Raw genomic sequence first — 27,183 nt, forward strand, 5'->3', positions numbered from 1 at the left:
AAAAGTGAACCCGGATAGTGTTTATGGTTCCCATTATCTGGGCGTAAGGAGACTGTTATACAGAGGGCCTAGAATCACCAGTGTCTGTGTGATTTTGAGTCCAGGTTGTGAATATGGGCACGTTATTTAATCTCCCGTGAGCCTCTGTTTGCTTATCTGTGAAACGTGAGTAACAACATCTCAAGTATTCATGATGGTATGAGAATTCAGCAAGACCAGGCGGTGGCAGGCGGTTCACAACGTGGTTTTTACAAATGGTACCCATGACTTTCCCGAGCGTTTGGATGCTCTTAAGCCTAAGAGCATCTGAATTTTAAAAGCTGTATATTTATGAGCATTAGCCTTCTGTGCGCTAATTTCCTTGACCCGTTGCTGGGGCTGATGCTTAGACACGCTATTCCTGTACTTGGTCAGTGAAGAAGGCCCAAGGCAAAGAGGAGGTCAGCCCCAGCCTTCCCAGATCTGCTCCATCCCGTGGCCGCTACGCTAGACCGTGAGCACTTAAGTTTGCAAATGTGTGTCACGAAGTCAAGTTTCCAGCACTAATAAAAAAGCAGCTCCCAGCATCTGCCCAGCTTGCTGGGGGATTCATAAGGGTGGTGCCATCTCCACAGCTTGCACTTATCAGGCATGGGGGAGCGTGGGGTGTAGGGATTGGTGGTGGACGGGGCGGGGCGGGGTGCGGTGCGGCGGCGGCGGCAGTCTGGTGTTGGCTGAGTCAGCATTTCAAGGGAGGGAGAAAAAGGAAAGCCCAACCAAAAGCTTGCAACCCAGTGTTCGGTTTCAGTGCCATGTTTATGTTTTTCCATTAATACTTTCTCAACGATATTTGATATTTCTCATTACTAGGGTATGAGTAAGGTTGAGTCTTCCCAACAAATTAGAACTCTCTTTTAATCTGTTCTTTGATTATGATCTCAGAGGAATCTCGTTTTCAATACTTTCCACAAATAATGTCTTGGACTTAGGACTGTTGCAGTGGTGAACCAGACTTAATTTGTTAAGTGATTCACAATCTGGTTTGAGATAGTGATACCAAGTAAGGCTACTTTGCCAAACTTTCTTGGATTGGGGGCAGCTACAAGTTCCTCAGAGGGCAGTTCTGGGTAAACGGTAAGAACTCTGTTGAAAACAACCGAGTTCTTCAGTGTAGCCAGACTTAATACTTCAGTAGCAACGAGTTTCTGGAGAGGAGGACAGGCTCATGTTTCCAGTTATTAATCAGAGAAACACTTTAAGGTGCGGGCGAAACAGATAGAAAGAAAGAAGGAAGGAAGGAAGGAAGGAAGGACCGAAACAGGACTCCTTCGTTTTCCTCTGTGCTCCTGCAACTAACTAGTGTGTGTTTCCGGACTTGAAGCATTGGATTATTCCATTTTTTTACTACGCATTTGAAACTGGAAGGAAAAAAATTAAAATGTTTTACAGTTCCAGATCTCTCCTATGCCATCTTCTTTTTAAATAAATGATTCCAATCCTATATTGGATAGAGTTTAATGAAGGTGACAGAGAAAGCTTTCAAAGATTAGTCTCTGCCAACTAATGGAACTAAATGGATGTTTACTGGATCCAGTGCTGCTCTTTTTAATACGAGTCACAGGCCAAACCTCTCAGCAGTGGTTCCCATCCGTGAAGTTTCATCCTGGAGTTGAGTTAGCCCGTCCCAGTGTGGTGTAGCCAGTGGCCATTTTTGTACAACTTTCCTTTTTATTAAAATTAAGTAAAAACGGTTTCTCGCTTGTACTAGCACATTCCAGAAAGTTCTGTCTAAGAGCTCAGGTTGATACCAATGTATCCCAACTGGTGTTTCCTGAAACGTCAGAGTTCGTGGGGCTACAAGGACTCCCTCTCCCCCTTCGAGCTTTACAAGGCATAGTAGGGTGCGAAGTCGTGATTAAAGAAATGTCTTGACCCAGAATTTCTCAAACTCACCAGGCTAGGTAACCCCTTTTGTGTCTGTAAACGCTTGTTTAACTGTCTTTGGAAAAAAACCTGTCTCAGCAACAACAGGAAAGGAGAACATCGTAAGAGATATTATTTAATAACCTATATGGGGGAAAAAATCTGAAAAGGAATATATGGGTATATATAGAAAGAGATAAAGGTGTGTGTGTGTATGTATCTGAATCACTTTGCTGTACACCTGAAACTAACACAACATTGTCTAAATCAACTACAATAAAAAAAATAAATTAGAAAAAAAGAATCACAGGACAGGATGCTAGAAATTTTAATAAGTAAATAAAGTGAATGGTTTTTACATGGGAACTCGCCTCCTATTTCAGCTGATGATAAAAATCTACTGTGAGGCATAAAACTAGCCAGGCCTCCCCTGTATAATTTCCCGCTGCATTGCAGATGCTTTCTTGGTTGCCCTGTTTTTTTCTGAAGGTCTTCTAAGAACTGTTCCTTTCCTCACAGCTGAATCTGGTATCAAGTGTCACGCTCTCCAAGTCTGCATCAGAGGCTTCTCCACAGAGCTTACCTCATACTCCTACGACCCCCACTGCCCCCATCACTCCCGTCACCCAAGGCCCCTCCGTCATCACCACCACCAGCATGCACACGGTGGGACCCATCCGCAGGCGGTACTCAGACAAATACAACGTGCCCATCTCTTCAGGTAGATGCTCCATTTTTGCCTCGGGGAGAACTGGGATCAGCAATGCTTGTCGACCAGCCTCTTTGTAAAAAGTGATAATTAATAGGACAATGATTCTTATTTAGCAGATATTGCGCAGAATCAAGAATTTTATAAGAACGCAGAAGTTAGACCACCATTTACATATGCATCTTTAATTAGGCAGGTAAGTAAATAACGCAGTATGTGAAATTCTATCAGAAGGTATAGGTGTACATGGATGTATTATATTGATGCAGTGGATTTAAAACCGTTTACTATGCGAGCATGCTAAAACCTGTTCTATAAGGTTTTTTAAATCTGCAATATATAACATAATTGCTTTTGATTAAGTATTACAATACGATGTGATTATTAGGAAATTCATTTCACACAACAGTGAAAATGAGCCTGTTTAAAGATGGCAAGTCAATTATCACAAGCTACAGTAATCTCTGATCCCTAGAATTAATCTGAGCTCTAAATAATTACTGAGCTTTAATCAGCTAGTGAAATGTTTTGCATTTCTCTTTGATTCTGCTTTATGAATGACTAATAAATTAATATTTCTGTACGGAAACAGAAATAAAAACTCAAAACAATTAGATAATTCCATTTTGAATTTTGCTATTGAACTGGTAAATACAGCCATTAGTCTTAGAGCGTTTCGGGAAACCTTCCTTAGGATTTAGCTCCGCATCATGATTATTTTATGTTTTCAAGCAACTGTATAATGACGGTTCTGTCGATTTGGTCATAAATTATCTTTCTCTGTTGCTTTTGCTTCACAGGCCATTCTCGAATCTCCAGAAAAGCAGCTAACACTAAATGAAATCTATAACTGGTTCACACGAATGTTTGCTTACTTCCGGCGTAACGCTGCCACATGGAAGGTAAGCTTTCTTGCAGGCCTGTTGAGTCTTGGATCTTGGCATTTATTCGAGAGAGTTTGTTGTCGGTAAGATGCAGATGTTGTAAGTTACGTATATATTGTTTTGCTACATTCAAAGAGTCTAATTTATAGGCATACTGGATTGAGAAAATAATTCCACTGGGGTTAAAATGCTGGGACGGAAGACTCCCATCATGTTGGCATAATGAGTAAAATCATCTCTCTCTGGTTGGAACGTGTAGGAAGTTGTCTTGTGTACACAGACCTCATGGTTTTCGGTCTTCAGCCACCACCAGTATTTGTAGAGAATGCATAGATAACTTTTGTGTGTTTTTTTTAACCGTCAGGAACCTGGAGAAATGATCAGATACACTTGATCAGATACACTTAACTTTCATTGGTTGGATATAAGCTCCTTAACCTATGCACTCCAAGTATTAGCAAGGTATATTGGAGTTATTACAGGAGAACCCAATATATGTATATTATTAGGGGTTTTTTGGTTTTGTTTGTTTGTTTTTTTAAGTCAAGAGACTGTCCATCAGATATTCATAGGCACTCTGGGGAAGAAAAGTAAATTCTGAAATATGTGACTTGACTGTAATAGCATTTGCTATAAAACCATAGCTCCACCTGGGATGCCCCCAGGAAGGCTTGGGGTCACATGACATACCTCAATCCCAGTTCAGCAGTTGGTTCGTAGGTTCTGTTAGTAGCGATTCCATTGTATTCGGTTAAGCCCTCACCAGTTTTTGGATTTTCCCACTTTAAATTTCTTGGCTTTTAATAGTTCTGCTTTAGAAAAAGGGGCAGCAGATACAATCTGAGAGTCATATATTTTTTTTGCACCTTTACTACTATCTAGAATTCTTGTAATCCCTAAATTCCAAAAAATTTAGAAATATTTAAAATACAAATAGTTTTGGATATGTTACATGTTATTATTAGAAATAGGATAGGGATTTATTATAGGATGCAAGGAAAACATGCTTTGCTGGACATACAGGTCTTCCTTGCTACTTCCGTAATTTATATGGGAGAAAAACAACAGCAAAAACAGAAAACGCATTTCCTCTACCACATTCATCATAAAATAGCGTTTTGAAAGAATATAACCAAAGAATTAATTCATCAACCTTACAGAGCTGTGAATTATCTCTTATGGCCCAAAGTAGCTTTTTTATTTCCATTAAGACACATGGGCCCTGAAGGAGCCTAGGTTCAAAAATCTTCCCTTCTCTTCCTCAGCCTGCCTTGAGATGTAAAATAGAAAACAGTCTTCAGCTGTGAATGCTTCTCAGAATTTCGGAAGTATAAGCATGAAGCAGACATTTTCTTCAGATTGCCTTTTATAAATAGCAAATGATCAAGTTTTAAAATAATTACCCGTTATGAATGTGATATTTAAGCTCAGATCTTCAGATTTAACTTTCTCATTTTCAGAAACTGTAGGAAAAAGTGCCCTTCATATAAACAGTCCTAAATGAAGTATTTAATGACTCATAAATACGTATAATTTTCTCCATGTGTCCTTATTTGTACTGTCATCTTAGACAGAAGATAAAATGCCCAGTTAAAGTCATGAGTGGAAAGAGTTCACTCAGCTTTTGTGGGAAACTCTCCGTTTCCAGCTGCTTTTGCATGGATGCACGGTCTTCGAAAACAAAACTTAAGTTTTGACTTTACAGTTTTATTTACATGGCTATATAGTTCAGACAGATCTATAGCAGTCCTGTTTTTCAGACATGGCTTTACAATGTACAGTTCTGTACATTTGGATACTTACTGGAAAACTTAGACAGTGATTAGGATGAGGAGAGATATTGATTTCTTTTCCCAGTAAGGTGTTTAATAGGTACACATGCTCTGTCTGGACTTTTTTTCTTTCTTTCTTTTTCAGGAAATTTGGGTTTATTTATTTCAGCCTCCTCAGTGTCATTGTAGGAGATAAACAGTAGACGCTTAGCATCCTTTATCCTCTGCCTTTGTGCAATATTAAAAATAAGTGCCCCCTTAAAGACCAGACTACAGTTTATACGCCAAGAAATTTGCCCTACCAACTGTAATTATAACATGCCTAACATTTTCCAGAGATGTTTGTTTTGTCTTGATGCAGACCTATCAAACCTGTTTGAATCAGGGTGTCCTTTCGTAGTCAGCTGGAAGTCTGAACCCACCCCAGTTATGCTGACATTCCTCAAAAATTCCTTGAGGATTTGTCCTCTGGCTTCTCCCTGTGAGCAGTTCATCATGCCGTGTGATAACACTTCTCTCGTCACCTTCTAAATATTCCATAACAGACAAGGAAAGTCACCATTCTCTAGCGTGACTCCTCACAGAGTCGCTAATGGTGATCATCCAAAAACAAACACCTCTCCAAGTACAGATCAACATTTGCCACTTGGAAGGATGAAGTATGTATATCGCAGGTTAAGGGGAGGAATACAGACTGTGTGAGCAATAGCAGCAGATGGATTGAGGGACTTACAGGGGATGTGAGGTGTGGTGTAAGTATCCACTTCTCCCGCCCCTGTTGTCGCCTACTCATTCCCTATAAGAAAAATGATACGGGTCTCTGAAATAGCCTCATGTCCAGGTTTGAGTGTCAATCACGTTCACCCGGGAGGACTCAAAAGAGATGAAGCCATGCTTGTTACTGTACCTAGTGTAAGTAAGGGGTGCAGATTATTCCTGAAACTCAGGAAGGATGGGATGTTAAAAACTCTTCACCCTGCAGTTGAGATGCTCCTTTGGCAGATTAGAGATGTCAAGGGTCTCAGTTTAGGAGTGACGGGAAATGACTCTGAACCCTAAGAAAGAAACGTGTCTATGGAAAGAAACCATCAACTTACTAGAGTATCCTCGTTTTGCCATTGAGAGTTCTACTCATGGGTTCCTTTGGCATTTTCTCAGTTACTTAAAAGCACTTGCCCATAGTAAGGGGCAACATTTATATATTTGGGAAGGTAAGACCTAGCTTGATAATGGATACTGATCCACTGTGGGGGGGGGGGTCATGTCACTCACTGCCACGCCCCCCCAATCCTATCAGCTACAGGAAGTGATACTCTCAATGGTAGAAATCCAATGTCAATTTCTTCATAATAAACCTGAGCAAACGTGTCAAAGGTGTTAAAGCCAACACTTTGACGAATTAAAAAGAAGCAAAATGTATTTAACAGTAGTAATTATCATCTTTCATGGTTTAAAGAAATTACAGTAAATTACCCCTTTTGTCTGAGAGACAAGTGGGTTTAAAAGGGACGGTTTTATGCTTTACCTGTTTCCTGATTTTGAAGTCGTATTAACATTACTTTTATATTTTGGCCGTGAAACCTATTTGGGGGGCTAACAGGCATATTAAAAAAATCTTTCCTCTGCTTAACTGTTCACCAGAGACTAGACTAAAATGCCAAAACACAATTAAGTCATCATCTGGGGTTTTGATTTTGGAAGAGGCCCCCTTCACCACAGGAGGGTCACCCATGGGGGTGGGAGCTGCAGTTCTCGGGGACGGTTTTACAACTGTGGACTGTTAGGCTGAATTTACTGCTGTTTTTGGAGTCTTTTCTTATAGAAAATGTAAATGTTCTCTCTTTTATACTTGCTGCAGAATGCAGTGCGTCATAATCTTAGTCTTCACAAGTGTTTTGTGCGAGTAGAAAACGTTAAAGGGGCAGTATGGACAGTGGATGAAGTAGAGTTCCAAAAACGAAGGCCACAAAAGATCAGTGGGTACGTCCACCATGTTTGAACTTCTTAGCCTAGCTTGGATTGCGCTAACAAGTGTAACGTAGAGGCTTTTGGCTGCTAGATGGTGTTAGACCAAAGAACTGGTTTCACGTTGTCTCAGTTAAGGGAAGCAAAAAAGCATTTCATCCCTCCTGTTTTGTATACCCACCAGTCCCCCTGCCCTGCTTGCTGGTCTTTGTTGCATCACATGCTAGTAGCTTTTAGGTGGCAATGCATATTAACCCTCACAAACCATTGGCTTATGCTTATTGCATTTTATTTTCTTTCTCCTGTCCCCTGTATTGGATGTCTGTTCTGCCCCCAACCCCGCCTCCTTTTGTTGCCACTTCATCTCCTTTGCTGCTGCTCCTATCCCAGGGTGCCATTCGCACCAACCTCTCACTGCATAAGTGCTTTATCAGAGTAGAGGATGAGTTTGGGTCCTTTTGGACAGTTGATGATGAAGAGTTTAAACGTGGCCGCCATATTCAACGAGGCCGTCCTCGCAAATACTGCCCCGATGAAAACTTTGACGAGCTTGTCGCACAGTAAGAGCCTTTACTTGCTTTTGTTTTTTGTTTCTGCTGTTGCTTTGGCTTTGCATGGTTGACTCATCCCATGATAGTTTTGCATTTCACCACGTAGCAGTGCCACGGCTTTCTGCAACGGAACTAAATCGTGTGATTTGTACATGTATTTCTCTCGTTTCTCTTTGGAACACCAGTGCCTTGAATAATGCTTTTTTGACGTCTTTAATGCAAATATTGGTTGGCTTTTGATTCAGCAGCTTGACGGGGACCCTATAACTCAATGCTTTTGCGTGACCCCTAATTCCTCCCAGTGAAGAGGAAACTTCCTTCTTTAGAGTTAAAATGTGTATTTACTGGGATAAATTTCTTCTTCTTGGCTCACTCAGTATAACAATATAAATATAGTGAAATGAATGCCAAAAGGGCTCCAAGCCTGGGAAAGAAATGGAGAACCGTGCATCTCCTTCCTTTAGGGACCATTGGGAAATGTACATAATTTCCCGCCCCCCTCCCCACGGAAGCCACCCCTTTCTTTCCCTCAGTAGCCTCCTGTATGATTTTTTAAGTATTTGTATCCCTCCTGGCTACAGCTGTCCTTAAAACAACATCTAGCTTGTCTTCATTTGGTCGGTAATGGACACAGCATCAAATTATTCTCGTACCCTCCCAAATTGCGGCTGTGCCCGAAGGACTGGAACCCAACCTGGGCTGCCTGACCTTCCCCTGGAGTAGCCTTCTCTCCATCTTCTTTTGGCAATAAATGAGCCTTGAAGATCTTTTCTTCGGAGCTACCCTGCCTTTCCTCTAGCATTCATTCTAGAATTCAAATCCTGGAGAAGCTTAAGAGGCAAGATTCCCCCCGCTGGCTCCCAGGAAACCCTGCGGGTCCCGCTTGCTGACTTCCCCAGCCCGAGGCCCTAGAGCATCTGCCTTCCTGCTGGAGTCCCGGGCGGGCGGTTACTACCCATTTACAGGGAGGTCGCTGTTTTGTGAGACAGACAAAAGTTCATCCTTGGAGGGGAGTGCCCGAGGCGATGATTCCTTAATCCAGAATTTTACCCCCAGTTTGCTTGAACGGGCAAAGTCTCTCCCCCCCCGGGGCGGGGAGGTTCACACAGGGCAGCCCCACAAAGCCAGCGCCTAGGGCAAAACCCACCTTTTCTTTGGTCTTCTGGCTGGGGGACATTTCTGATTTGGAAGGATAGTGGCAAGCTTAAGACGAGACTTCGCGAAAAACTCTGGGGGTTGATTGATTGCGTTTAACTTTGAGTTTTTATCTTTCTCTTATGCAGTAACCCTTCCCTTATTAAAAACATGCAGACCAGCCACGCCTACTGTACACCTCTCAATGCAGCTTTACAGGTAAGATTAACGGCCGTTCGGACTCTGCCGCAGAGGCACATGGCTCCCGCACTCATTTCAAAATATATTAGCCTCGCTCTAATTAGATATTAAATTTTAATTCCGTTAAACTTTTTTCTTAAGTGCACAAAGCATCGTACTCCCTGGAGGCAAACACGTCGGGCTGCTTCAGCATTAGCAGGATGCTTAGCATTTTGAATATTGTGGCAAAAAAATTAAAAGTTCACTTATTAATATTTATCAGCAGTATCATAATTTCCATCCTCTTATTTCAGAATTTCACTTGAGGCAAAAATACCACAAGTGTAATTACTCTAGCACAGCTATTAATGTGCTGGATGATAGGCCACTGTGTCACATGACCTTCTATTGTTCACGGATTTAAAGAGAAAGCAGAGCTTTTTTTTTTTTAACTTCTCCTTTTTCTTTTAAAGTCTAGTTTAGCCTCTTTTCACTGGGGTGGGGGGTTCGGTTCGCTTGGTAAAAGTAAACTGTTTTTGTTCAAGCGATAGAGGTGTTGAAGGAGAAGCTCCTTAGGTTTCCAGCGGATTGCTCAAGGTTACGTAATAAGCTCGCAGAACGTTTGTTTCCTACTGACAAACCAAGCCCTCCTTACGTAACCGGCGTTGCCAGGGGATGAAGCCACGGGGATTGAGCAGGAGGGAGGTTACCACCCAAACGTGAGTTACCAGGGCAGCCCTGGCACCCATCAAGCCTTTGAATTATGGCATATTTCTCCGTTACCCAACAGTCAAGTCATCTCCTAGGTCGAAGAGAAGACTGTAGTACACTTCCTTAAGGTTTACCTGGGTACCCCCCCCCTCCAGAGTTCATAGGTACGCAGGGTCCTTTGGCCCGTCCGTGGTCCTGTTGGATTTTGACCCACCTAGACTGTTCTAGACCGCAGGCCAAAGGGATCTCGGTAACTTAAATGACAACAGTCTGCACAGATAGATCTGACGTATGTGATCCTAGCCCGTGACAGACCTTTGCAGCATGCGTTCTTGATAGTTAAATATGACAGTGTCATGGGCTCCTGCAAAGGGCCGTAATGCACAAACAGATATTAAAATTTTGTGAGGGAAGGGCGCCAATGAGAGAAGTGTGAAGAAGGCTCCTTAAGGGACGCTAACGGTGCAAACTCGGTGGAGACGCTCCGCGTCAAGGGGGACAGAGTGCGGTGAAGAGGCGATCAGGGTGGGAGCTCTGGCTAGTCCTTTTTAACAACTGTTTGCTGAGCACCTCCTCTGTGCTCTGGAGAATCGTTTTCCCAGTTCACTCAGCAGGAGCTCAAGGCTCCCGAGGATGGATGATACACCTCTTAACGCAGTTTCAGTTCAGAGGCAAATTCACTGACCTTAGCTTTTCAGTGTGTGTGTGTGTGTGTGTGTATATATATATATACACATATATATGTGTGTGTATATATATATATATATATATACATATATATATATATAAATTTTTAGCCTGAACCAAATTTAATAGGAGGAACTGCTTTCTGAGAGTTTCTTTTAATTACTTGCAGTTCACACAGTAACTTTCGAAAAGCAAATGAAAAGCACGCTTAGATGCCGCCACTGTAAATACCGTTCATTAGTAACTAATTATTTTCCCTTGAGTCTTGTAAAGTATGAATTTAAAGGCCGCTCTATCTGGAATCGTATTAAGATCACAGGCACATTTTACATTCATGAGGCGGCAAGGCCAAAAAAGAAACAACAACAACAACAACACAACCACCACCCACCCACCGGCAAGGGTGATCCTCCATCCTCTGGATTCTCTTAACTCTGTGACTCATTTCAGTTAGGATGCTTGATCATTACAGAACTGTTGGTGTTTCACCCCTAAAACATCTGCTTCTGGCCTCCTCTGCGCCCTTCCTGATTTTCAGCGATAGCCCCAAACTCTCCTGCCGTTTTCCAAGAACACTTGGTGTCCATCCTGCAGTGAGGTGAATACATGCATCTCAAGTCATGATTTGAGGAATGGATCTTTTTCCTGTCCTCTAGGAGTCTGGGTCCCGGGTCAGTAGACAGTCCCCTAGGACAACTTTCTGCTGTGCAAATTAAATAAAGAGTCTACCAGCAGGCCTTCCCTTCCCGCCCACTTCCATTTTTCAAGGCAAGTAAAAATAATAGTGGAACAACATCTTCAAAAGATTACTAGAGCAACATAACGCGTGATATACAATATATAAAATAGGACAGCCGAATCCACTACAGAAATAAAACATTGGACTCGGGACAGATTGCATTATGCTCTGAAAAAGTGAAGTAACTAAGGGTAACCGTAAAGCTTCGTATTTATAGACTGCCTTTCCCCCGGGCGTCTCAGAGCGGTTAACAAACATTCCAAGAGGGACAGGACTTAGGGACTTCTGCACCTTGACTTAAGGACTTTCATTCTTTTTTTTTTGGCAGAGGGGCCAGTGTGATATGAAACCACATACTGTGGGCATAGGACCACTTATATAATTAGGTCCATTATAAAAATTGTAAGCCTCCCCCCGCCCCGGCCCCCTCTCCTAAATAGACATCAACGACCAAAAAAGAAAGAACCACTAGGTTACACCTAAGCTGTTGGTGAACATTTTTCGAAGCTCGGGTGGGTTACTTTGCTCCCTCGCTCTGAAAATGTCCAAGAGGCTCTATTGTGAAGGAGCCACCCGGTTCCTCTTTGCAGCCCACTTGATCATTTTTTTTAAAGGCGACCAGGCTGGTTTTTTTCATTTACGTCCTTTTTGTCTGAGAATCAAGGGATCAGTGTAAAATGCTTACCTTTGGATGCCTTTCACCACTGTCAGCCCAGGTTATATGATCCAGTCCCCATCGGAAATGGCTTTGCCCTAGAACGCATTAAAAGCCATGGAGAACGAATCATCCCCAAAAGGTTGCCCTGTACGTGACCAGCTAGTCCCAAAGACTACATCCTCAGAAACATTTCCATCTTGTTTTCACTTCTCAATCTTTGACTGACTTGAGAAGCTGCGAAAAGATACCGAGCTAGACAGGGCCCCACTTTCGCCACATTCTGACTGTAGTAGTGAAATGGCTTTGTGGTATTTCCAGGAAAAAGAGACTCACATGATGGTCCCAGCAGAACTTCCATGTCGGGGAGAGGCAGGACCACTGTGTTATCTCAAACAAAGGCAGTCAAGATGCTTGTCCAGCTGCACCTTGGGGCGGGGGTAAAAAAATCGGGCAACGGGTCTGTCTTTTCGCTCTGCCAAAAAAGAAAAAAGTGCTTTACTGCAGTTACAAGAGATCTGTTGAAAAAAGTACTTGATGCAAATTATTTGACAAACTGTAGGAGAGTGAGGAATGTTCAGATGTGCTGTTCATCAAAATGAGTTCACCACATTTGGAAATGAAAACTGTATTTTTTTTCCCCATTTTTTAAAAGAAGGCAGTTGTTATATAAATTCAGAAGTGGCGGGAAGGAAGGGAAAGCCGTGGGCTTGCAGAGGGCCTGCCTTTGAAGTTTAGTCCCTTAGCCAAGGCTGCGGTAGGTGTGGATGGGGCATCCGTCGCGGGGCTTGGATGGCTAAGGCGTTTCTGGCTTTGGAGTTTGCACAGTGAGTCAGACTGCGATTGTCCTAACAGGCGGATTCTCTGCAGCCCAGCTTTGTACGCGTCCTCTCTTGGGTTTGGGCTCTTACTGTCTCACCAGAGCCAGGATTTCTAGACTAGTTGGACTCGTGTATGATTGGCCAGTTGGAGTCACCACGCCAGATTGTCTTGTGATGGCACTTTTTTTCCTCACTAGGATGGAAAACCAGGCATAGTGTAGTCTGCAAGAGGACCGTTTTGATAAATCTGGGTCTAATTACAGCCGCCAGTGTTTGAACGTCTGTCCTCTTTAATAACATGAAGAGTCGCTGGGTCAGGATCACGACCCAAATGCAACAATATGGCTACTTTAGCCCAGTGATATGTCTGTCTACTGTCTGCATCTCAGACTGGGGTGGTCATTCTATTCAACCGCAGTAGGATAAAAACAATGAGCAGTATCCCACCATAGAGTTGAGGATTTCTTTCTTTTCCCCTCCATTTCCACACTTGGTCGCTGACACTCGCTTGGAGGGAGGGAGGGACTTTGTCACCTTCAATACGGATGTACTTACATACCCCAAAGAAATACGACTTACAGCTTCCTTTTGCCAGAGATTTCTTTCTTCTTCAGTCCTCGAATTCCAGGTGATTGGTCAGAGCCTGAAAGATTACCGAGAGTTACCGTTCAACCAGTTATCTCAAAACTACACTAAAAAGATTCAAAAATAATTAATTCCAATGGAAATGATGGGGGCGGGGGGATAAAAATGGATTCCACTTCTGTAATCTCTTCCTTTTCTATAGGCTCTAAGACAAATGGTTATGGAAGTTCTCATAAGTTTGGGCTCTGTGGCCAGAGTAATCTGTTCAAATCTTTAATAATATCCAATACTGGAGTCATCGAAGTGGATAAAGAAATGAAAATTCCATTATATGTCCCTGTGATCTAGAAATATTCCGTTCCTCTTGAAAAAATGGCATCAGACAGAAACCTCGTTACTGGTAGATAGCCTTGTCTAAACCCATGTGCCTCTCCCCGGCAGGGCTGACTTGAGCCCTCCCTCCCCACGGGCGCTTTGGTCCCTCCAGCTAGCTCTCTGAGACCCAGCCTGGGCCGTGTGTCAGCAGCCTGACTTGTAAAGCACAAATCCTTCTACACCTATTAGAAAACTTGTCTTTTCCAACCGTGCCAGAATGCCGTGAAACCGAAGATCATTGAATCCACCCATAGTTGATAGCTTCCCCGTCTGTGTCCACCCTTGTCTTCATAAATCTTCTCTCGGTTGATGGCAGGCTTCGATGGCTGAGAACAGTATACCTCTATACACTACCGCTTCCATGGGAAACCCCACCCTGGGCAACCTAGCCGGCGCCATACGGGAAGAGCTGAACGGGGCGATGGAGCACACCCACAGCAACGGGAGCGACAGCAGCCCCGGCAGATCCCCTACGCAGGCCGTGTGAGTACCCGCCCCCCAGGACGCCTCTGCCGTCAGACCCCGGGCCCCCCGCTCTGGGTGCACACTGGCCCCTTCTCCTCTGGCGGCTTTTGGCACCTGTTCTGTAACTTCTGATTTCCTAGAACCCAGACAGAAGTGGGTGCGTCCAGAAACCTTTAGCTCGGTTCGCACCTGGGAGGACCATTTACTGACGTTCCCGTTACAGCAGTAGGCTTCATGCAGCCCCACGAGTGCCTCAGGCCATAAAATGGGTGACACCTGTGCTTTTTGCCTTCGCCTGCTCGGCTCAGGCCATTATTTCAGCCACATTACCTTTTCCTCCTAGCAGTAGACACACATCCCGGGGGCAGAGTTCTTCGCTGTCTGTTCACCGTGCGGGCGGGCTGAAGCTAGCAGGGAGGCAAAGGAGGCGTGTTTACTTGGTTACGTGGTACGCGGACGCCACGCCAAAGCGTCATTACCAAGCGCTGAGGATGGCACGAACGGAAGGCGGCATGATTTAGAGATTGCTCTTAACATCTCAAAAGGAGAATTAACAGGAGCATTATAGCAGCGGACGGCAGTATAACGAGCACGCCCAGAAGCGCACCACGTGAGGCACGAGGGCTGTCCCAGGCTGCGTGTGCGTGGCCTCAGGACCCGGCACACCACGGGCAGGGCCGTGCGTGGTGCGCCTTTTGGCTGGGTGATGGGAGGCAGGCAGGGTGACGGTAACGACTCCCTCTCTCCCAGGAAAAGTTTTAGAAGAGCAAAGGAAGCACACTCCCCCAGAGAGGATTGGCAGGGGATGCTGTCGAATGACAGCCTCTGGCTCTGAGCGAGTCTCTGCAAAACCCGCTGCCCGCTTTAAAGGGATAAACCTGTTCACTGTTGACCACGCCGTCAGCTCCTAGAAACGAACCCCTTGTCTACACAGTGTTTCTGAATTCCTGACCAACATCTTATTTTCAGAGCATTTGAGTGCTCAGAATGGAAAATATGACCTGTGGCAGTTAGCAAGAGCATGAACTGGCACCTACCAACAAAGGCAAAATGCTGTCTGCCAGCATGGGTACATTGGTGGGTTTGGAGGAATCTGAAATTTGATTCTTTCGCATTTGAATTGCATGCCCAAAGTGCTTCGAAAAGGACCTTTTAAAGATGAAAATAATCGTTTTAAATTTATATCAACAGTCCCTTAGCATTTACTCCACAGCATTTCAAGAATGTGTTTCTCTCTCACGCTGCTACTGCTATCCATCATCCTTCGTCAAGCAGCCTGGTCTTTCTGACTTTATTATCACACCCGTATTCATCTCGAAACCGTTGTCACGACAGGAGTATTTACTAAGCTATTAAGGAAGTTCAGAGCACACGTAAATTGGCATGTGTGCTGCTTCAAGGAATACTTACTGGAGCAAAAGCATCTGAAGTTACTGAGTGGAAGAGAGACTGTTTGTTTGTCACAGTATCCATAGACCACTGACGTTTACTTGATGTGTGTTCCTATTATTTATAGTAAAAAGGATCGCTGAAAAAAGAAGAAAATAAAAAAGGTATTTGGGTAAAAACCTCTCACAGCAGTTTAGAGTGAGGCTAATTTTGCTGTACAAGATACAGTTTCTATAAAGTTATTTCAGACTTTAAGTTAAGTTAACCCCAAGAATGACCAGAAACCTTGCTTTACAGCAAGCAATCAGCCTAATTTTTAACGAAATGAAGGTTTTACGGGTGTGCATGTGTGTGTTTTGTTTTTAAGAAACCCTGCATAAAGATGCCCCACAGCATACTGTTTTATTGCTCAAATCTCACAGGTTTACACTAAAATAAATGATTTTGCTACAAATAATTGTTGGTTATCAGCCCATTCCCTATGCCTACTCTCGGTGTTTGTTACAGATGCTTAACTCTTTTTGATCTCAAATTCCCATTAAGCAAATTCTATAATGACGTAGTTTTCTTTCTTGTCCAACGTGCATTACCCTGCTCTGATGCAACTTGTTTCTCACCTGTTCTGTTCTCTTGGAATAAATCAAGCCATAAACTCTACAGCAAGGCTTAAAGGGCCTCGGTTAATGAGGCAGCCCACCTACTATTGAGTGTCGAAGTAGAACTTCTTACCCTTTCTGTGACACTCAAACACCACAACATTTTTGTCTGTCTCTTGAAACAAACGCTACATAGTAGTCACATAATTATGGCTTTGGGGCCTTATACTTTTATCCTGATAGGGGCTAAAGAGGCTACAAAGCAAAATACTCCATGCTGTGCCCACACCCTCTGAACACAATGCCTTTAAACACCAGTCAGCTTGCCTTAAGAAACTCTTCTGTTCCCAGAGTAGCTAAACAAAGGAATTACTCAGATGTAAGAAAGGAAATGTGAGGTTTTGCACACTCATTCACTGGGAGCCCTTTCGGAAGCAGGAGTTGGAGAGAAAGGCATTGGGGGTGGGGGGGGTACCTGCAAGGGTAGAAGGTGCCACGAGCAGCTCCATCTCCCAGGAGGCACCTGGGAGACCACGAAGCAAAGTATCTTAAGCAGTGTGCATCTTACCTGAAATGGATCTCCCATGGAGATGCTTTCTCTAAAGCCCCACCTCAGGGGAGGAAGGGCCGGCGGGGGCGGGGACCTGCTGGTATCACGAAACGCCGTGAAGCTGGATTTCATTTCTGTGGAGTTTTAAGAAGCCTTAGTATCTCCCCTGGTTGTGTTGTCAGGTTGTCACACTGTAGACCTGGTCCGTTCACCTTGGCTGGGGTTCCACTCGGCAGTAAGTGCTGGGATTGAGCCAGCGTGCATAGGGTCGTCACCTGTGTCTTCGGGATGGAAAATAACCTTCCTGAAGTTGGGTTGCAGATTTCAGGGGAAAACAAAATATTCTCTCCTGTGAACTCTACCTTGTTGGCGGGACTTGGGGGTAGGGGGGATTTTGTTTTGTTCTGCCTGGCAAAACATTTGTCCGAGTCTAAAATTACAAAGCAAGAACTTCATGAAGACTCGCCAGTCTCTTCCGGGGCCCAGCACCCCTCCCACCCATATAGCCTTGTATCATCTCTGTCATCAAATTCAGCTCTATAAACCGGAAAAGATGAATACATCTGGTAGTTTAAAACAATGAAAACAGGAAAATGTTGATCAGGGAAACACAGCTGACTCTCAATCCAGGCTACGTACAACCCAGCAACACTGCTATCCAATCTGTCACAAGAACCATGTTACCAGAGGACAGTAGGGGGGTAATGTTTGAAGTAACAGGTCTCAATAGTGCAAATACGAAACTGAAACGTGAAGAGATCTTCACCGTTGTCAGTCATCCAAAACACACAGTTTACGGTAACCTGAGCTCTCCTTATTATACCTGCTCAGCAACACGATGTTCCCAGAAAGCAGTGCTTGGTGCTGATGAGGTTGCGTCTAAATTGATGAAGCTTCTTTGGCAGTTAATATTGCACTAAATCGTAAGAACCGTAAGATGTTTTTGCTTCTGCTCCAACCATTTTATTCTTAGAAATTTATCCTAAGGAGGTAAACCAACAGAAATATGGATAAAAGCGGTCACTGTGTTATACGAAGAGCAAGGCGGGGGTGGGGTACAGGGGTGAGCAAAAGACAACCCCCAAATGCCCAGTATTAAGGGACTAATGTCATCACACTAGGATCTCATAGCCATAACAATTAAAACTGTAAAGGTAGCAAAATAATCACATTCTTGCTACGTGTACAATATGTAAAAACACAGCCCCAAACGGGAGAGGATAGGCCAAACCAAAAAAGTCTACCTTAATTAGGGTTTATGGGTGATATATATATATATATTTTTTCTTAAGGAATAAAAATCAACACACCTAACTCTTCCCAAAACAATATAGGGGGGGTCCTACCAGAGCTGACTTCCCAGGCAACGCGATGTATGCAGTCACGCAGGATCCCATACTTAAAAGTTTTAACGCTCAGCTGTTTCCGTCTTGAAATCCTCAACGACTTTTTCAAACACATTTTCACTTTGCACTGGGCTCTGCAAATTATGCATACGGTCCTGGATCTTGATGCTGAAACACAAATAAATAGGCCCATTAAAAAACTAAAAATAGATGGAGCCAAACTAGTAAATATACTATTCTAATGAAACTTGGGTATATTTCGTTTTGCACATAGGTTGTAAGAATACGGGCCCTATATATATATATATATATATATATATATATTTTTTTTTTTTTTTTTTTTTTAATGGTTTGCTGTTTTGGGGGGTTTTTTAAATTTATTTTTTGTTTTATTTTATTTTTGGCTGCGTTGGGTCTTCATTGCTGCACTTGGGCCCTCTCTAGTTGCTGGGAATGGGGGCGACTCTTCACTGCGGGTGCGCGGGCCTCTCATGGCAGTGGCCTCTCTCCTTGCAGAGCACGGGCTCCAGGTGCACAGGCTCAGTAGTTGTGGCTTGCGGGCTCTAGAGCGCAGGCTCAGTAGTTGTGGCGCACGGGCTCAGCCGCTCCATGGCACGTGGGATCCTCCCAGACCAGGGCTCGAACCCGTGTCCCTTGCATTGGCAGGCGGACTCTTAACCACTGCACCACCAGGGAAGCCCCGGGCCCTATTTTTTAAAAGCTATTTATCCCAACATCTACCCCCAAACACTCTCTAGGCTGTGCTAATTTTACAGTCAGTTGGTCTTCTGGAGGATCACGTGTCAAAGGGCAGTCCAAAGCGCTCCTCTGTTGATTTTTCAAGGGTTCAAGTGGCCTTTGGGGTTTGCACACAACATCAGTTATTTAGGAAGGCCACCATCCTCAGCACCTCCTCTTATTACTAGTAATACTTGATAACGTCAATGAAAAAAATCTTCCCTTCTGCAGCCCGTCCCTGCAATGGGACTTCTCTTTTAGGAAAAAAAAAAAAAACTGAATGGTTCTTTTACGTATCAAAAGCCCCTCCACCGAAAGTAATTTGTATTTGCAAAGGATCGGTTGTAAATATGATTTAGGAACAACATTTCTCAATTGTTATCGGAGTGCTTCGCGTGGTCCCCCGCAGGCCCCTTCGGGTGAACCGTGCGCTGGGCTATAATGAGCAAGTCGGCAGATCTCATCGGAGCCCTGCGTCCTGGTGGCCGCTACCAGCCGGGCCTCATGTTTTGCCTTGTTTACAGCTGACAGCGTTATTATTCTGATCGGGGCTCTGCTTTCTTATCATATTGTTGTGTTGAGCGCGCCTTTTCCTCTCCGTTTGTGTTTCCTGGCAGGGCTTTTCTTGCCTTATTGACAGTTTGTAAAAATATGCATTAATTTGGAGTTTCCAGCATGTATCATGGTGTCTCTCTGCTGTGTTTGCTTGAAGTTGATTAATGATAGACCCTCGCTTGGGGTCGGTCTCCGGAGAGTTCTTTCACAGGTTCTGCATGTTAACTAGCAAAGCAGAACACACAGCGAGCCGTGATTAGCCCAGCCTCCTGCACACAGTGGTCCCCACAAACCACTGTTGCGTTAACCGATTCTTCCTTCACGGGATTATTTGAAGATTTGTATTCATCCACTCAGCAGGCCACTATGCGGTCTGTTAGCTGACACTCAAAGGGTGGTCCTCGGACCAGCAGCATCACCGGGGAGCTGGTCAGAGATGCAGAGTCTCAGGCCACACCCCAAACCTGCTGAGTCACAGGCTGCATTTTAACCAGATCCCACGGTAATCTGTGTGCACATTACAGTGTAAGAAACACCACGGGAGGAGGACACGCCCCCTGATGCTTCTGGCCAGAGATCCTTCTGTGATGATGGAAATTCCTCCCTCTGTGCTATCCAACATGGTAGCCGTTAGCCAACACATGTGGCCCTTGAGCACTTGAAATGTGGCCAGTGTAACTGAGAAATGGAATTTTAAATTGTCGTAATTTTCATAGTCGCACGTGGTTAGTGGCTGCTGTGTCGAACATCACAGCCCTAGACTGGGGATTCTGTGTTACCCAAAACCCCCAACTTACCTTGCGTTGGGAAGTCCCCACGGTGAACCTTCTTTTGTCTTTCCAGGCATCCTGTACATGTCAAAGAAGAGCCCCTGGATCCAGAGGAAGCTGAAGGGCCGCTATCCCTAGTGACAACAGCCAACCACAGTCCAGATTTTGACCACGACAGAGATTACGAAGACGAACCAGTAAATGAGGACATGGAGTGAACATCTGGGCAGGCCGACCCCAAGAGCGTGAAGATTGGGGGGGGGGCACACAAAACAAAATACGTCAAAAGTTTGCAGTGAAATCGTTCTCCATTGGTTGTACAGTCTGGAGGATTTTTCACTACATTTTGACAACTCTGCAATGTGTTAACTCTTAGTGCCATCAAGAATCCCATTTGGGAGTATTTTTGATTTTTCTACTTTTTGTTGAAAAAAGGAATTTGTACTCTGTGCATTGGATGGACTTGTTTGGTACTGGGGATTTTCCTCTCTTAACAGTCAACATCAGTGTTGTAAATTTGCTAAACTGATTCACTTTTAGCAGCAGACTTTGAACTGCAGTCCTGCCGACATTGGACAATGAGGACACCCAACTGAGCATGTGCACCTAAGCTGCAGACCAAGCCTCTGCCCAGAATTTAAGGATTCCAATGGACGACCTATTTGCACAGTACTGCATGTTGATTATCACTGCCTTTACTCCATTTTTTTTTTTTTTTTTTGCTTCCAGTTGGGATGGGGAAGGCCTTTGTGTGTGTATTGGGGGGAGGGTTTAAAAATAATTATCCCAAACTTTTTAATGTATTGCTCTTTTTTTTTTTTTTTTTTTTGGCTTCTCCTATACCATTTTAAGTTCTGACCTCAGGCCTCCATTCGGGCCCACGGCCTCTTGGAGGCTTCAAGTTTTCTGTACCTTGTGATGAATGTTAATAGGTGTTTTTATTATACGAAGCTGAATGTCATTTCTCGTTCGTAGTTTTCTGTCACTCATTCCATGTCCCTTCAGACATCACCACTGTTTTCTCGAAAGTCAGAAAACATTCCGTTTTGATCTTTTGCAAAAAGGTCCCAAATGCTGCACTCTACACGTGAAGGTCCCTCTCACCCAGACATGAAGTTCCTGCCAGAAAGAGAATGAATGACAGAAAAAAAAAAAAAAATAGAGACACCCTAGGAACCATGCAGATTCATTCCATGAAGCAGTATTGGAAGGTGGGAAGGGGGTTGTTTCAGATTTTCCTCTTTATTTTTTTTTATATCGTACCTACCATCATTCTTAATCAATGCCACAGCATTTACCAGCACACGGAGACATAGGCAGCAGCCCCCTTACCCCCAAACCAACAAAAAACAAAAAACAAACTCTCGCAGTAGTTCGACTGACAGTGGCTGTGGAAGCCGGTCCCTGGGATGACCTAGTTGAGACGGGCCTCAGGCTCTCGCAGTTGTTAAAACCAGTGTGAGTTGCTTTGTTTGCAAAATGGCCCAAAAGCTGGCTTCCCTGAGCAACTGTGCTGAAAGTCGTGGCGGCCCCAAACCGAAACATCCATTCAGACCTGCTTGGTGGCATTCGTCTGTTTGAATGCAAATTAGATTTCAGATTGAACTTGCTATGCGAGTTAATGAGAACTGGGTTCAGCAAATGCTAAAGTGTTAATTTCCAATGTGCAGATTTGGTGTAGCAGCTCAGCATGTGAGGCAACATCATCCCACCAACCCAGTCCCAGAAACCAACAGGAGAAGACATCAGGCAGATGGGGGCACAGCTCAGCCCTGGGCTTTTGGGGAAACATACATGGCGCACAGAACATGACAGTCATGGGTCAGTACAGCCTCAGTCCTTGGAACCCCTGAACGCTTCCACTCTGCACCCCTTTCCTGTCACTCATTTATTTACCTAGGAGTGTAGCTTTTGTTATAGTTTAAGAGCCTTTTGGAGCTTAATTTATATGCTTTGTACCTCTTTTTTTTTTTTTCTCTAAAATTACCAAAGATATTCCACAAAGGTAAATTATGTTCTCTGTTGTTATGCTTTATCTGATGAAGCCAAATATCCTCTTCTTGTTGATCAAAGGAGGCAAAATAATTTAGGGGCAACTGATGAGATATAGGCTATTGCTAACTTAAGAGAACTGCTTCTTCATCATAGAGGACATTTAGAAGACCAAGTAGGTAATGGAACCAAAGTTGTTACTTTTTTTTTTTTTTTCAGTCCTCGGTTTTTGTTTTTGTTTTTTCCTTCTGTACCTCTACAGAGACCAAAACGCATTCTTGTAAAGAGAACTTATGGGGCTACTGAAGAGAGAAACAGGACACAGTATTAAGGGAGCAATAGAAGGAAGGGATTACCATCTCCAAGAAAAAAGACCAATGTACGGCACATGAAACTTAGGGGGTGTCCAGTCCAGGAGACAGTGAAGATAAAATGAAGGTAAAATTCAGAGAGAACAGAACAGCTTCCACAATTGAACTAGACCGCGTAATGTAGTATTTCTAGAAGACATTTCTTTTTCAAAGAAACATTGTATGCCACTTTTGTTTAAGGACTGTGCTATGATCACTGCATTCATTTGGGTTTATCTTGGCATATATATCCTCTGGGTTTTTGTTTTTGTTTTTTTTAAAAGGTTTCCTTTTTTCCTTCCTTTTTTCCGGATTAGGCTTGCGTCAGCATTTTTCATTTAAAAAAAAAAGTAACATTCCCGTCCACTCACAAGCTTGGTACAAAAACTTCTCTGGCAGTTACTTTTGAAGCTTCACACTGCTTTCTCTATAAAGAGCAGTCTGTGGTCACTCGAGACTTACTTTTTTTTTTTTTTTTTTTTTTCCCAACTTTTCCAGGCAGCGTCATGATGTGCAGGCAGTAGCCAGACAGGGTCATGGGAAGGGGGCCCTGTGCTTCTAAACTGAGTGGTTGCTGGTTAGTTTGGTATTCAAAAGAGGATAAAAATCTGGTAGATTAGTTCATTCTCAGCATGTGTAGCTAGACATGAGTAAAGTTAACAGCATGAGAAACTGTTAGTACGCATACCTCAGTTCAAACCTTTAGGGAATGATTAAAAATTAAAAAAAAATACATTTCACTCAGTTGCACTTAGTCGTATGTCTTTGCATGCTTAGTCTAAAGACTGTAGCAAAAAGAAAAAAAAAGAAAAATTAGCTTTTACATATCTTTGCAGGTATAACAGCCTTGCAGAAGAACCAACTGAAAAAAAAAAATCTCAGGCTTTACAGCAAGCAAACTTCACTCTGATTTTTCCAATTCTGATTCTGTATCCCTTGGGGGTATCCCAGTTGCTTCTTTAGGATGGGGTTTATTATGTTGTACATATATCCCGATGTGTCTGTGTGACTCTTTGTCTTTTTTGGGGGAGGGCAGAGGGTGGTTCTTTTTTTAGATATTGTTCCTAAAAAGGAATAAATGCATACACCTGTTTGTCAAAACACCTTTGCTTTTTGTGCAACTGCTTTATATTAACGATACTTTAAAAAAAAAAAAACCTTTGGAAAAAAAACTACTGTATGTAATGGAATTGCAGAATATGCTGCACATGTATTTTATTTAGTTATTCTTGCTTTCAGAATATTGGATGACATTTCCTGACATGTGGGAGAGAGAAACTCCCAATTTTTTTTTTTTTTTTTGGGCTTTTAAAATTGTAACATAGTTGACAGATTTTTTTTTTTTTCTTTTTTCCTGTTCTCATTGATCGGAGCATCTTGTACAGGTTTTTTTGGTGTTTGTGCCTGCCAGTGTGAGTTCCTCTGTTTTTTGATACATTCCTATCCCTTGTGTTTATCCTACCATTGCCTTCCTGGCTATCTTAAACAAGTTCATGCGTTTGAAAAGAGAAAAAAAAAATGTTGTTTTAAACAATGTTTTCTCCTGCTGCAGTAAATATTTTGCATGATGAAATTCCAGGGTCACACTTTCAAAGTTTATCAGTGAAGTAGTGATTAATCATGGGGAGTGTCAAAGCTATTGAACTTTTTGTATAAAAACAAGAAAAAAAGAAAGAAAACTTTACAAGGTGCCAAGATGTACAGACAATTTCTTGCTTTTTTTTTTTCCCCAAAGAAAAGCGTACCTTAGGGAGAACGGTCCTTTGTACCAGGCAAATGCACTGTCAGGAATGAGGATCCATCCTACTTGTTGTCCCTAGAGTCTGTCCTTGAAAGACAAGTTAACGCTGCCTGCATTGAACCAGCAGTGAAAGGAAACATCAAGGCTTATGAACGGGAAGAGTGACCGCCAGCCCTGCCACCTTCGGACGGCTCTGACCTGATTCCCCGCGTTCCGTCAGACCTAGTAAAGACACCTTGGATTCTTCACCCAAAATATGATGTCCATCACTAGCTATTTTATCATGAAAAAAAAAAAGTTAAAGATTTCCTCTCCTTTCCACATTCCAGCTTGAGCTCCGTTTCCAAGGGTACCAAGAAGAACATGCTTGTCAGCATTTTGAATCTTTGGGGGACCTTTTGGTTAATGGTAGACCCTCTGGATATTTTGGATGTTTCTGAGAGTCGATTTTGGCTTTTCTCTCCTGAGAAATGAGACTTATAATTCCAAAGGCATTTTGTGGGCCCGGTGTAGTTCTCACGATCTCTGCTACCCAGAAGCCTGCACGGAGATGGTACAGCCCGGACTGTCAGCGTGGTGCTCCGTGGAGATGTGCTGCCAGTAACAAGAATTTTTTTTTTAATTTCGTTTTGTTTTGATAAGGCATAAAAGGAACTCATTCCGTGACATCAACTGTAATTCCATCATTCCGTGTCTGTGGATACAGACAATAAAAAAAAAAAAATGTTGTGTAGTCAGTACTAATTACTGACATGATCGCATTCTCAAATGCAATAAAAATGCTGGTTGTTCACACTGGTAGTAAAAGTTGCCACAGCCTAAGTTTCTTTCCCCTTCTGACCTGCTCAGAGTGTGTGTTCGGCATATGCCTTAGGTTTAGCACCAGCTGCTTCCAACCCAGAATTAAAATCAATCTTAACTAAAAGCTTTCATCATCACGGAGAACTGAAGCTTTCGTCCCTCAGGATTTCAAAGTGAAAGTCTCCACTTAGAGAATTGGGGAAAAAAAACAGAAAAAGAGAGGCTACCTTTTCTCTCCAGGAAGCACACTCTGATTTTTTTTTTTCCTTCATCACATTTTATAGAGAAAAAACAAAATATTGAATAACTAGCATTAAGAGCTAACTAAAATTTCAGAGGAAGGCAATTTCATGAATAATTCATTCAAATTTCACATCTGCAAGATTAGTCATCCAAATAAAATGCTAATGTCAAAAACATGCACCATCTATAATATTCTCATCAAGAAATCTTTTTGCATATAATGATAAATGCCGAGATTAGGACAAATGATTTTATAAAAATTCTCTATCAGAAAGTAGGTTCGATAGCTGCCTTTACTGATGGAAACAGTAAAGCTCCCATAACTAAATATTTCCAGAAAAGCCATCTTGATTTCTGAGGTCTTTAAAAATTGCAGACCTCTAGAAAAATGTGCTATTTCTCTTTACTATTATTCTGTCATACATATTCTAAGGATTAATGAATTTGGGCATCCTCTTTGAGTAAAAAATTAAATTGGTATATCGAAAGCACTATTAAGTGGCCAAACCGCAGTGACATACAACTGTGACGTATCTAATTCAGAGCACATAACACAAGCCAAGAGACGACTTGAAAATTAACCTTGCAGTTCTTAGTCGGCAAAGACCAGCTGATACTGAGGAATATGTAAACGTTCTTTCCCAGCATTGTTTTGAAAAGCCCATACAGTTATGCCACTGTCTAAAAGCCCTCTAGTCTGATAATTAGTAAAACATTTGAACCCTTAATTCTTATCTAGCTACTAAGAATAAATTAGGGTTAATTGAAATTCCTTTAAACGCCAGGCTTAAACATAAATACTGCTTACAGCATGTGCAGTTGGTAAAATTAAATATGTACACATATTTGAATCAACTGAAGGACCCAAACCAAGTAGGACTATGCATTAGAGAAGATTCTGCTGGTGGATGCATATTAAATTTTTCACTGTATTTCAGGAATCGTTCTAAGGCGGGAACATCCTCTTTGACATTTATTTCAGGCTTGTCACTCAGATAAACAAGGCAGCAAACCCAAACTGTTGGCTCTTCTTTTAAACGGGAGCCTTTGTATCAAGAGCCTAAACTCTGAGGAAGGCCAATTTCACACCTACACTAACCAGCTGCATGATAGCTGTTACTCCCTTCCCCCAGAAAAAGATTAAAACAGTGTAATTAGTCTTTCTTGACATACGAGGTTGTGCCTTCTTTGATGATGTTACATATTTAGGTGTAGGGTAATATTCACAACTTATCTTTCATCTTTATTGTAGTTGAGTCACATAAAAGTAGTCTTTATCTGAATAAAGCAAAGTTGGGTCTCAAACCTTCATTTAACGAATTGACTGATGGATGAAAGGTTTAAGACAGAATTCACATTGGAGGGAAATTAAATTACGTACAAAAACACTGGTTTAACTGTGGGACAATATTTGGCTTAGAAAGCCGTCACTCTAGATATAACCAACTTTTATTTATTTTTAAACAGCATTTTATTTTAAAAAAAAATAATACCCCATGTCATCTTATTTCCACTCTGATTGTAAAATGAGATTCCATGCTTAGCACCCCCAAAATACACATATATATCTATTTGAAATGATCAGCCAGCCTTTTCTTTGGCTTCTACCAAGAATATAGGGAGGGAGAAAAAGGGGGAAAAGACAAGCTTCAAGTTATAATGTTAATTTGAAGGTAACCGGCCTTTCAAGAATTAATTTCAGCCAAAGCAATAATCATTATTTACCAGCGTGTGACATTTTTATCACTCATCATATTAGCAAATTTCCATTGAAAATGCTAAAATGGTTCGTCATAAGGCAGATAACTGCTCTAGCTGTAAAAATGACCAACACAAGTGCCGGGACTCAAACATTAAATTATACTGTAATTAATAAAGACAGTTAAACTGTCTACTAGCAACAGCAATTTAGGTAACCACATTTGATCGGCTATAAATTGTAACTACATTAAAATTCCAGAAATATTAGCAATATGG

At 42.6% G+C, this 27,183-nt stretch overlaps 1 protein-coding gene across 10 annotated transcripts in view; it reads left to right on the plus strand.

The window, feature by feature from the left end:
- The window catches only part of FOXP1 (forkhead box P1), a 596,443-nt gene extending 571,499 nt beyond the window's left edge, over positions 1-24,944 (plus strand). For 7 of the 10 annotated variants that reach the window (XM_081246283.1, XM_081246287.1, XM_081246284.1 and 4 more), the window contains 7 exons: positions 2,422-2,623; positions 2,728-2,807; positions 3,412-3,513; positions 7,126-7,247; positions 9,067-9,136; positions 13,987-14,153; positions 20,153-24,944. In XM_081246283.1, the coding sequence (XP_081102409.1) occupies positions 2,422-2,623; positions 2,728-2,807; positions 3,412-3,513; positions 7,126-7,247; positions 9,067-9,136; positions 13,987-14,153; positions 20,153-20,297 (888 nt within the window). In that variant the 3' untranslated portion in view covers positions 20,298-24,944. Of the gene's footprint in view, positions 1-2,421; positions 2,624-2,727; positions 2,808-3,411; positions 3,514-7,125; positions 7,248-7,622; positions 7,793-9,066; positions 9,137-13,986; positions 14,154-20,152 lie in introns of all 10 variants that reach the window. The other 3 variants (XM_081246288.1, XM_081246289.1, XM_081246281.1) reach the window with 2 other exon arrangements.
- The last annotated feature ends 2,239 nt before the right edge of the window (positions 24,945-27,183 follow it).

Source organism: Mesoplodon bidens, assembly GCF_964165515.1.
Source record: "Mesoplodon bidens genome assembly, chromosome: 10".
NCBI lineage: Eukaryota > Metazoa > Chordata > Mammalia > Artiodactyla > Ziphiidae > Mesoplodon > Mesoplodon bidens.